Genomic DNA, 12,061 nt, shown 5'->3' on the forward strand with positions numbered 1-12,061 from the left:
TTTGGTTAGGCCCAAGGCGTGGACCACACTAGAGAGTCCTGTTTATAGCACAGGGTCACTATCTAGCTGATATTTCTAAGGACCCACACTGGGCAATGGGAACATCTCCCTATCCTCTTCATTCTCAGGTCAACTTTGACAAATACAGTTCTATCTCCAGATAATTTATAAGTGTTGAAGTTGAAAATACACCATCATTTCAGTAAAAACTCTAACCAACTGTGATATATCATATCTACATCAAGAAAGGCATTAGTCAAATGCTATGTGTACTACAAAGTACCAGATAATTTATAAGTGTTGAAGTTGAAAATACACCATCATTTCAGTAAAAACTCTAACCAACTGTGATATATCATATCTACATCAAGAAAGGCATTAGTCAAATGCTATGTGTACTACAAAGTACTAACAAGTTGAGCAAGTTAAATTCTTCAGGCTTTTAAGGATTTCAACCCTATTTCTATAATTTAGTCCTTATCTTTGAACTCAGTTTTTAGTGGGTAAAATATAACATTTTAGGTATAACATGAGCTAGTGAGAGGCACAGAATGGCCACTAAAATGCATCCCACACCAAAAGTAGAGTCCGATGTTACGTCAGTCCTTTTTCATTTGGTAACAAGGGCAATTCCACTGATAGAAAACAGACTCCCAAATTTCAAAGGTTTTAAGTTTCTTTAGAAAAATCATACACAAAATAAAAAATATATTTATCAAGAACAATGATATTTCATTCAGCAAATTCATTTAAAACATGAGTTACAGTATAGAAAGAAATGACAGCATAAAGTTTTACACAACTAACTGATTGCAAAACCAGTCCCTTAAAAACAACACACCATGTGGTTTTAATAAAATGCAACTGCAGTTCCATTTCCCAAGCTGTCTTCTTAAGTTGGGGGTTTTCTGTAATTAATTTTACATTAACTTTTCTCCATAACAAGTTTAAAGATATATGTCATTTCCTCATCAGCAAGCACTTTATTCCCCAAAATGTTTCAACCAAGCAACTGATAACCAGGTGTCTCTGTTGTTGCCTCCATTTCTTTTATTTTGCTAAGGAATATGAAACTGCTTTGAAAGTCAGTCCAAGTTCAAGTCCACATCAAAGTTCTAGCACTTGGATATGTGTCCTCGTTTGCTTCTCAGGAAGCATGATTAAGAGTCATCTGTAGCTATGCAATTGAGATTATGATGAGCTTTCTTTCCTTTCTTCAAGTCAGCCAACTAAGTTCCACCTCTTCCTCCACCCACCTCTGGGAGCTCCACCTCCTCTAGCAGATCTAGAGTTGGGAGGCAGTGATTTTATTCAAAGTCTCTCAGTTTCTTCTGCAGTCAAATTATATCTGAGTTAAAGATTTTTTTAAAAAGAAAGAAAATATGTCTCTTTTTATTATTTCATCAAGAAAATGTTTTTAAAACCCTACCAGAAGTTTACCATCTGTCCCAACTCCATTCTATCAAGGCTCCCAAACAGCTTCATTTGCTGTGACTGTGCGGCAGGATGCCTTTACCAACTACCATCAGCACTAGCGCGATACGACAGATTGGGTTGCCTTCACTGCTCATTTCAACTATTTCTAAAAAGCAAAAGCCTCTATAATTATTTGGAATCTATCAGAATAAATTCAGTCTCTGAAAGTGAAGGTATTTGTGTTGTTTCTTTCTGTTGGGTTACATGCACATGACAAAAGGCAGGATGACTCGATTATCCCAGACAAAACTAGACAGTGTGTGTGACAACTGCAAGGGAGGTTGGCTAAGATACTCCTGCAGCTTAGAGAAACTAAAGCAAAGTGCAGGCTGGAATTGAGTTCTAAGCTAAGTCTCCCAGTTGAAATTCAAACTACAATAAAGAAGGCAGAGGGCCATTAATAGGATCAGTGTCTTAAAAAATTATCGAGGTGGAAAGCCACCTCTGTGTGCTCCTCCACGGCCTCCCCTAAAGCCACCCCGTTCTCCTCGGAAGTTAGATCGATTTCTCTCTCGTCCACGGCCAGCAGAAGTTCCACCTCTTCCTCCACCCCTGGGAGCACCACCTCCCCGATCAGATTTAGATTTGGGAGGAGGTGATTTTGGTCGAAGTCTCTCAATTTCTTCTGTGCATCCGGTCAAGTAGGAATTAGGGGCACTGAAGTAGGATGCATATGTTTCTGCATTATAGTTGCTGTTTGTCAGAGTTGGTCCAACTGTAAGCCAGCCTGAATAGAGAGAAAGAAAGATTATTCTTTTTTTTCAATTCTCTCTTATTGATCCTTTAGCAGCTATTTCAAATCTCCAATGCATTCTTAAAGATGTCCCTATCACTCACCCAATATTGATCTTTTTTACAGTATGCATGGCACTTAATCATGGTCATAAAGATTTCATATGTATATATTTTGTCTCTCCTCCTAAATTGTAACTTTTGTAATATATTTCCCTCATTGTCTCCATTCATGTTTCACATTCTGTGAGAACAGCACTTAAAAAAAAATATTATACACTACATTGAGTTTGGGCTCAGTGAAAATTTAATAAATTTTATATAACTTTCCTACTTGTGGAAATAGTACCATCGTTTTCTGATTAAAATCTTAGAACCAACTTTTGCCTCTTCTTTTGCCTCTTCCCAACCACAACATTAACCCAGGTGATAGGTCCCAGAAATTCAACCACTACCATGTTGCTCCATTCATTCCCATCTTTCCACTTCTACTGTCACCCTCAGGTTTAAGCCTTATTTTTCTACTAGGCCAGTCCCCTACACATGTAACATACATATATGGTGCAATGCTCTCCCAACCTCTCCTCCCTCTAAAAGTGGAAAGCCTTTGCTTAAAACAAGTCACTTCTCTGTACAACCTTCTAGGGCCACAAAGCCCAAATTCATAAATATGGAATCTAAGGTCTTTTATAATGAGGCCTGAACTAACTTTCCAATCACATTTCTCATTTTGCTTTTTACGACACCTTCATTTGAGTAAAACAACGAACCACTAGAGTAACTGCTTCCATACCAATCTCCACCTTTGTGCCTGTCTTCTTTTCTATCCTGTCAACCTGTTGAAAATCCCACCCTTCAACATCCAATTCAAATATATATCTTACATGAAATGAAAATAATTTCTCTATCAGAATTTCCACTGCACACTGTACTTCTGTAGGTAAAAAGGTATTTTTGTCAACTACATTGCTAGACAACTTTGCTTATAATAAGGATGATTTCTGACTGATTAAACTGTATCTGAAATGGGAGGAACTACAAATTAACTGTAAATGCACAATAGATACATCATGCCTGGTAATTCTTATAACAGACACATCTTTTGGGGAACACTGGAAATTGCCTACGGAGTGCTACAAAAGACATGGGCTCCTTTAGGGCAGGCAGGTCAAGTAATCTCTAAGAATCATGTTCTTCATCTGAAAAATTAGGTCCACAATATTTCTGCCCCATCATCCTCAAGGTTATTTCTTAGAATATTAGATCCACCATAAAATGCTATAAAATGCAAAATATTTTACTAGGATCACATTCTAAAATGTAGTAGCCATTTTTATACAATATTTTGTTCATCATTTGAAAAAATCTTCAGTATCTAATACTGCATGTACAGCAAGATTGTAATATTTCAAGGAAAAAAATAGGTAAATTATAATGTGCCTTTTATGTATCATCTAGTAAATACCCTGATCAGTAGAGAAGCACCTATCAGGTCAAAGAGCACACTGTACACCTATGTCGTCTCACTGACAACCGAACCTATGAGATTTTTGCTTGTTCTCTTCCAGTTTGTTTTGGGGCACATATGTGGTGGTGTGGAACACAACACACAAATAAGGGATAAGAAAGAAGAAAACTTAAAGATGTAATAAAAATAGCTACTACTGTCTCTTTCATGCCATATTGCCTCTTACACACATAAAACATGCAAATCTTTGCAGAGTAAACTGCAACGGACTCTACCTCCCACCTGCAAATTCTTCACTGTGACGTTTTATTACAATTTCTAAAGGTATTAAGAACCAAGTAAATTTAAAATAGCCTGGCTGCAGTGTATTTGACACATATAGCAATTTTTAAACCTTTTAAAGCGATGGTAAATGGTATTCCTAAGGCATATATGATATACCTTAGACTACCTCCTTGAGGAAGAAGCGTATTTCAGGATTCAACTCAAATAAATTAAGGCCTCTTCAGCAGACCTCTCTCAATTGCTCCCAGTATTATTTACATGGTTAGCCCCTAGCCACTTATAATTCCCCAAGCAGATTCTCCTTCCGAATTCTGTTTTACTGTAGCTAATATTAAAATAATTTTTGCAAGAATGGGGAAGAGTAAAGAATAAGATGGTAATTTACAAGCAAAAAATAAAATCTGTACCTCTAAGACTTTGTTCAACTGATACAGATACAGATAGAAGGATATCCTGTACGAAAGATATAATGTGTAGTCTAAAGTGGCCACAGCTAAATGACTGAGGAAGAAGCCCATCAAATATCACAGTTATAAATGAAAACTGGCATCAAGCAGAATCTCTATTTTGGTTGCTGCTTATGCTTATACCTATAACTACACTTAACTATTCTGTCTACTCCTTAGGTTCTTCTACTCGTGTTTAAAAACAAACACTTTCATTAAAATAATGCTATAAAGCCATTAAAATGATTTTAAATAATATTTAAAATGTAGAAATATATTTGACACAATATTGAGAAAAATACAGAATGATGACTACAATTATGTAAAAATTTGTATTGACAGGAGGACTGGAAAATATTATGTAAAAAATGAAAATAATTCTTGGAGGTAGTGAGATTGAATCTTTCTTCCTCTTCAAAATTTTCTTTAATGTTGTTACACAGATTTTTCAATTAGTATTAAAAGATTACCATCTGTTTGATGTTTCCTTTTACTCTTCAAATAGTTTTACATTTTCTTTAAAGTTTTCTACTTCCTTTAAACAGCAGTTGCTACTAGAGATTGTTCCCAGACTCGGGAGCTATTTTTGGGTAGGACACATTAACGATGGAAGAGAAAAACCTGTTCCTTATTTCCTCAAACACCAGAGCCATAATCTTGATATTCAATATATATGGACATCTACACTTCCTGAAAAACCCACCCTCCAGTTGAGTATCTAGTGGTGTCACTGTCCTGTAAGCCAATGAAGACGGAACATTTGCTTGCCACAAGTTCTGCTGCCCAAATATTTTTCCTTTGATAAGAGAGTAAAATCATCCACAAAACTTCCAAACACGATGTCCATGTATATGTGCAGAGGAAGTCTAAACAACTCAAAGCTTGTTTATAGTTATATATATATATATACACACACACACACACACACTATCTATATAACTTAGAATGAACTGTATATATATATTGAGAAAAACTGGTTTAAAAAAAATAAGGAAACTATAAAGTTTAAACCATAGCATTCCTACCCTTTAAAAATCAATATATTATTTTATGTTACACTTTAATAATTCAAGGATGCATGCTGCAATCTCCAAGAAACCACTAAAGGAGTAAGAACATCTAACAAGCGAATAAAAAGAAAAATGGAACAATAAAAGAATACTTAATCAATCCAAAAGAAATGAGAGAAAAAGGAACACAGAACAGGTGATAACAAGGTAAAGCAAACACTAAGATGGTAATTTATGCCCAAATGTATCAGGAATTATGTTAATATAGATGGGCTAAACAATTCAATTAAAAGATGAACTGGATGAAAAACCAACCATGTGTTTATTCACAAGAGATGCACCTTAAATGTAGGATATGAAAGATCGAAAGTAGAAGGATGGACATAATACGCCATGCAAACACAAACCAAAAGAAAGTGGAACAAAGTATCAGAAATTTCAACAAATTACAAGTGAAATTTTTTGGTGTATGTTGTTTGATCACAATATTAAGCCAAAAAGCAATAACAAAATGATAACTTAGGCAACACAACGCTGAATAACAAACTGCTGTGAGAAAAGACATTTACTTGTAAATATAGGGAACATTCTCTCTAAAGCCAAACCATAGAGTACACATTTCACATACAAAAAATTTCTTTGTAAAGAGACTTCAGTTTTACTTTTCTCTTGATTATTTTACATAATTTTATGAAATTTGAGACCATCAGTTTCTACAACTGAAATATTTTCAAGTTAATGTGTTCATCAAAGCATACCCACCAAGAAATAGCTGATGAGCTGGGGAGGAGGAGAGGGATGGATCACATTATACAAACAAATTAAGGCAACTTTAAAGATGACTTTTTTTAGAATGAACCTCAGAGTTTCTTCTAAATTCTCAGGTACTCTAAAGGCCAATTATTCTACTGTAACTTCTTCAACTTTTCTTCTTTTTATAAAATGTAGACTGTTCAAAACAAACAAACAAGATTCTGGTTCTTTCCATCTTTAAACCCTGTTTCTAACATGGTAAGGCCAAACAGATTGATCTTACATATTGTGACTGAAATGATCCAATGTTTTGAAAAATTACTTTTATATTTTCTGAGAAAGTAAGAAAACAGAATGTGCTGTCATTTCAACAACACTTTGCAAATAAAAGCTGTGCTCTCTAAAAGAAAATCCTAATCCATAATAGCCTAATTAATTTCTACTCACTTTTATTTCCAAAATAGTAAATTCACATTATACTGATTTAGTAAAAAGTTAAAATTTTGAAAAGGCACCACCAACATACATGTAAGGAAACAAGCCAGATATTTTAGTTTCTAATAAAGCCAAGATCTATATTTCACAAATGTATGATTATTTTTGCAGGATTATTCAACCATTCATTTATGCACGTCTTCCTTCAACACAATCTTTACTGAATGATCTGAACGCTGGGAAGAAAGAAGTGAAAAAGACAATCTTTGCCTTCTATGAGACCACATGCTAGAGAAACTGACTATAAACATATGCCCAAATGAATCTACAATTCAGATAAGTGCCAGGAAGAAAAAGAAAATAGATTAAGGGGAAAGAGTGGCGGGAGGAGGGGTGTGGGGTGGGAAGCCGGCTAGTTTAGACAGGGTTGTGAGAAAAAGTCTATCAGGTACTTGAACGGAAGGAGAGAGGGCTCTGGAAGAGCACTGAGACAAGAATGAGCTCGGGACATTTGAAGCACATCAAGAAGAGAAAGCAAAAACATCATAATTTTATTTTATACAGCTCTGTGTGCTATTTCTTGACACTTACATCCCAAGAAAACAGAGTTTTTAAAAAAATTTTTCTGAGGTCCTACCTGGTCGAATTGTACTATCTCTTCCAAATAGATGAAGGCGTCTTCTACCAAGACAAAAATGTTCAATTATATGAAAAATTTCTACGGGCTTTTCTATATTGCCAATTTCAGGTTCTTCTGTGATAATTAAGTCAATGTCAACATTAGCATGAATGAAGTCCCCGTCTGTGCTACGCTTCACAGTTCCTTTGATCCCCATAAGGCAGTGTTCCTAAATAATAATAACAGCAGACTCATTAATCTCTTTTCATCAACAGTCATATTTCACTCCATTTTACATTTCTGATGTTCCCAATTCCAAAACAATCCTCATTTCTCTGAATTTTGGGATATAGTTCTATGGGCAAAAACACAATAGGAAAACCTAGATCTCTGATGTGGGAAGATTGCCAGGGAAGCCTGACATGAGAGTCTTAAAGGTGGGGCCCACATTTTAGAACTGAGTCAATGACCATGGAGCCTTTTCTTCTGCAACACGTGATGACAACTTGTTTTCACCAGTTATGGAAACATGGCACTTGACTTTGGGATCTTAAAATGATGTTATATTGGGCCTCATATGATCCAAGATCAAAACTATATACAAGGTATAAGCCTTTTTATATGAAGAGGGAAACATTAAGCATAGGTATAGACTTCTAAACACTCAAGTAAATGGGAAAATCAAACAATTTTCTTTTTTTTGACCTTCTCTATTTAATCTGGATGGCAGAAGTATGGATTAAATAAAGTTAATCTCTCACTTGATTTCATGAACCAATAGTGGCACGGGTGGCATATGTCCCCTTCAAAGGAATTTTCCAGTCCAGGAAATACTTAATAAGAAAGACCTTCCCACCAGTGGCTCCCTACAGAATGAAAGACTGGGGAACAGCTGGTAAAGCCTCATACTAGCGGGGCAGTCATACAAAGCAGGGGATCTCAGGTGTTCTTAGGGTTCTGACAGAGGAAAAAGAAGAAGGGAAGAGGAGAGAAATATGCCTCTAAGCTGACCAGCTATGAGTCTTGCTGCCATCTGTTTTTTCTGGGCCTAGAAAAAGGGAAAAAATTGGAGGGATAGGGGTGGTCAGAGGTACCAAAAGCCCATATCCGACTTAGAATTACAGCAGTTTAGGACATACAGGAATACATATTACGTTCTCTAGCACAGTGGAGGTTGATCTAACATAGTGAATAAAATACTTTAAAATTAACTTGGATGTATTAATGTAATGCTCAATGCCATTTGTGTAAGCCTAAGAAAAGGACCTTTCCACCAAAAATAATTAAACACTATACAGTCATTTGGAAAAGCTTCAGAGAAAATAATGAAAACAAAGAAAACGGAACAGTAAAGGCAATACCTTTGTTCTCTGGAAGACAGCCTTTGGATCTAAAGTCTTAGTCTTCCCAGGATTGTTTTTATTGGTTTTAATCCAGCAAATATCTTCACATCTTCTGTAACCCCACTTGCGTAAACACTAGAAATGAAAGAATTTAAAAAAGAAATCCTTAGCGAAAAGAAATAAACAATACTTAAAATAACCAACCGGCATTAAAAAATTTCCTAGAGGTTTGAGATACTAAATTCCAAGGTGTCACAGTAACTTTGTTTTAGTGCAGTAACAGAAAAAAAGCAATTAGTACTAGTCTTCAAATATAGTCAGTATACAGAATACATATACACCTTTTGGATATTAATATAATATATATGGTTAAATATCAAAACACAGAAAAGACTACATAGTACTCCAATTCTTTAATACTACTTTCCATTGTCATCAATAGAAAGTGAGGTTTAAATCATAAGAAAACATTCAACTCCTCTTTAATCATAAAATAATTCAAAAGATAATCTGATTCCTGCCACCTCGATTTTCTATCCTCTGACAAAGCTAAACACTGTTGAAAATGTTCTAATTGATAACTTCTTTTCAAATGAGAGGCTTATAAAATGTTATTTTTATATATTTCATACCAACAACTCAAAAAATTCAAAGACTTAAAATTGATATGTATATCTCTTTATCAGGTAACACTTTACTTTCATCTTTACATAATCTAGAAAATAGAGAGATCTGAACCTTAGTGTCCTAGAATCTGTTATATATGAACATATAACAAATACTAGCTAATATGTCAGTCAGAGTGGCATTTTGAGGACATACCATATGTAGGTGCTGCCTAGCTGCTGGGAATAAAACATGAATAAGATACAGTCTTTACCACCAGTTGATTTAAGAGCAAAGTAGGGGGACATAAGAAAATTGCGCAGTACAATAATGTTGGTACTATGATCAAGTACATATAAAGATATAGCAGAGCATAAAACATACATATTTTTCAGGAATGCTCCTATTGTGTCAAGTGAGATATACCTCAAAATGAAACTTGGATTTTTATTTTAAAATCTCAAAAATCAAGGTAAGTATCTGTTCCTGTCACCAAACATTTGTTTTGCACTGGATGCTCATTAAATGTCACAAGGGCCTAAACCCTATATGCCCTCCCGAATCAATTTGCCAAAACCTCATGAGTATTTCTCACGCTGAATTAATGGTAATCATTTTTGGCTAAAATCTGCTTTCACCAATATGATAAACTGCTGCATAAGCAAATAAGATAAAACCTCCCAATCACTTTCAATATAATTTGGAGGGTGGGAGGAAAGCCCAAAGCCAGACATTAGAGCTAAAAAAGGTAAACACCAATATACCTATAAAAACATATAGTATGTTTCTATTTTCTTAGCTTTTCCATAGCATCTTGGAGAGGTGCCAACAAAAAAACAGATACCCAACTGGAATACAGTTATAGTCTTACCTTGGAGTAAATAAATGATGCAAGCAATGATGTTATCCAACAGTCTCAAACTTGCTATTTATACAAACAATACAAAGTAATTGTAGAATTTTAGGAGTTGAGCACAAATTTATCTCAATATAATCCTACTTAAATTCTTCACCTGTCAAATGGACACCTCCTAAAATTACCAGGATTAAATGAGGCCATTTGCTATATCACAAGTAATATATCCTAAAAATGGAAAGTATTAAGTGAGGGAACTGACACCCACAAAAGTATCTCTTCACCCAAAGTTTCACTGTTGGACAGCAGGACTGAGACCAAGACTGAAGACTCGTAATACCTAGCCACAATGCTCCCGTTACTCCTGGATAAAAAGGCAAATGTTATTTTGTCTTTAGAAATCCAAAATACACCAATCAAAAAAAAAAAGTTCGGGGCCGGCCCGGTGGCGCAAGCGGTTAAGTGCGCGCGCTCCGCTGCAGCGGCCCGGGGTTCGCTGGTTCGGATCCCAGGCGCGCACCGACGCACTGCTTGGCAAGCCATGCTGTGGCGACGTCCCATATAAAGTGGAGGAAGATGGGCACAGATGTTAGCCCAGGGCCGTCTTCCTCAGCAAAAAAAGAGGAGGATTGGCAGATGTTAGCACAGGGCTGACCTCCTCACAAAAAAAAAAAAAAAAAAAAAAAAAAAAGTTCTGACATACTATTAAGTATAAGGTACTTAAAATAAATTGAGGTGTTATAACTTTTTTCTCACTCTCATTCATTCATTCAAACTATGTGTTCCAGATGCTGTGCTATTTCTTCAATTTGATTTGGCTTCCATTGGGAATTCTGGAGCTAATTCTATTCAGAAGAATTTTTCTTAGCTACTCACCATGAGCAGTAAATGACACTAAGCAGCTTGTTTTTGTGCTGTAATTTGGTTTCAAATCTCTATACTGTGCTCTTCCTGTGGTTGTAATAAATCATATTTTGATTTATTCATCCCTAGCGCTAGTTACCTAGGGACTACTGCCATTTGTACATTCTTTTCTGAACATTTTTTTTCTCCGGAATATTTTAGTACTATTCAAGAAACAAAGGACAAAATAATATTAACCTTCAAACTTCTTATGCAACACACTGTGTTATATTTTTTCTTATGAATTTAAATATCCACCTTAAAAAACACCATCTTACCACTCTTCCAAGGTCCAATCCCTCTCCAGAACCACACCAGAGAAAAATAAATGATCGAGGTGCTGCAATCTCATCAATTTCTAACTTCATAATCTAGAAGAAACCAAAACAATATTGCATAAAAGTATTTTGTTTCCCATTCACCCTAAATCCAAAAGAATAACCACTGAGATTTATCAGGACTTTCAGTAGATGTGTTCTTTAAATGTACTAATTTTCATTAGGAAATATAACGAAAAATAAATTTTATTCTTAAAACTTTTCCTACAGTTGTTTTCTTATTCTGTATTAAGACAACACATACACATGTGCATAGATACACTTGATTTTATATGGCAAGAGGTTACAGGACATATATTTATAGAATTATGGCATTTTATAAGATGTAGCTTTGAGGGCAACCCTTTATGATTTACAGAAAAAGAAACTGAAATAAAAAGAGGTTAAATTACCCCAAAGTTAGGGGCAAAATTAAAATGAAATATAGCAACAAATGTTTGGGGAAGACTTGGTTTCCAATATCTACAGAACAGTCCTAGATAAAACAAATCAGTATATACATTTTATTATAATGACTACTTTAAGTCCGACATGCCAAAAAAATATAGTCTATAATTTTGTTTGCTTTGTATGTGTTTGAGTGTATCACATTAAAAAAAACTTCTTCAATAATTAAATCTATAAATTTTGGGAATACAATATACTCATAAATGACTATAAAAGCAACCATTCTATATGGTAGTCTTTTTCTTTCAGTTTTCTGTCATAGTTAAGAAGTTTCAGAGACCATGGTTCAAGCAAATATTATTAGTTTCATTTATTAAGAAAATCTTAACTTTTACTTGAATAAC

The 12,061-nt window shown here is 34.9% G+C and overlaps 1 protein-coding gene across 1 annotated transcript in view; it reads right to left on the reverse strand.

Annotated features, from left to right (window-relative positions):
- Window positions 1-658: 658 nt before the first annotated feature.
- METTL14 (methyltransferase 14, N6-adenosine-methyltransferase non-catalytic subunit) overlaps window positions 659-12,061 on the reverse strand; it is a 28,842-nt gene continuing 17,439 nt past the window's right edge. Inside the window, exons 8-11 of the mRNA XM_004426546.3 lie at window positions 11,211-11,303; window positions 8,586-8,702; window positions 7,243-7,453; window positions 659-2,203 (exon numbers count right to left, since the gene is read on the reverse strand). Coding sequence (XP_004426603.1) covers window positions 1,899-2,203; window positions 7,243-7,453; window positions 8,586-8,702; window positions 11,211-11,303 — 726 coding nt within the window. The 3' untranslated portion in view covers window positions 659-1,898. The remainder of the gene's footprint in view (window positions 2,204-7,242; window positions 7,454-8,585; window positions 8,703-11,210; window positions 11,304-12,061) is intronic.

Source organism: Ceratotherium simum, chromosome 12 (assembly GCF_057802395.1).
Source record: "Ceratotherium simum simum isolate JZ-2026a chromosome 12, ASM5780239v1, whole genome shotgun sequence".
Taxonomy (NCBI): Eukaryota; Metazoa; Chordata; class Mammalia; order Perissodactyla; family Rhinocerotidae; genus Ceratotherium; species Ceratotherium simum.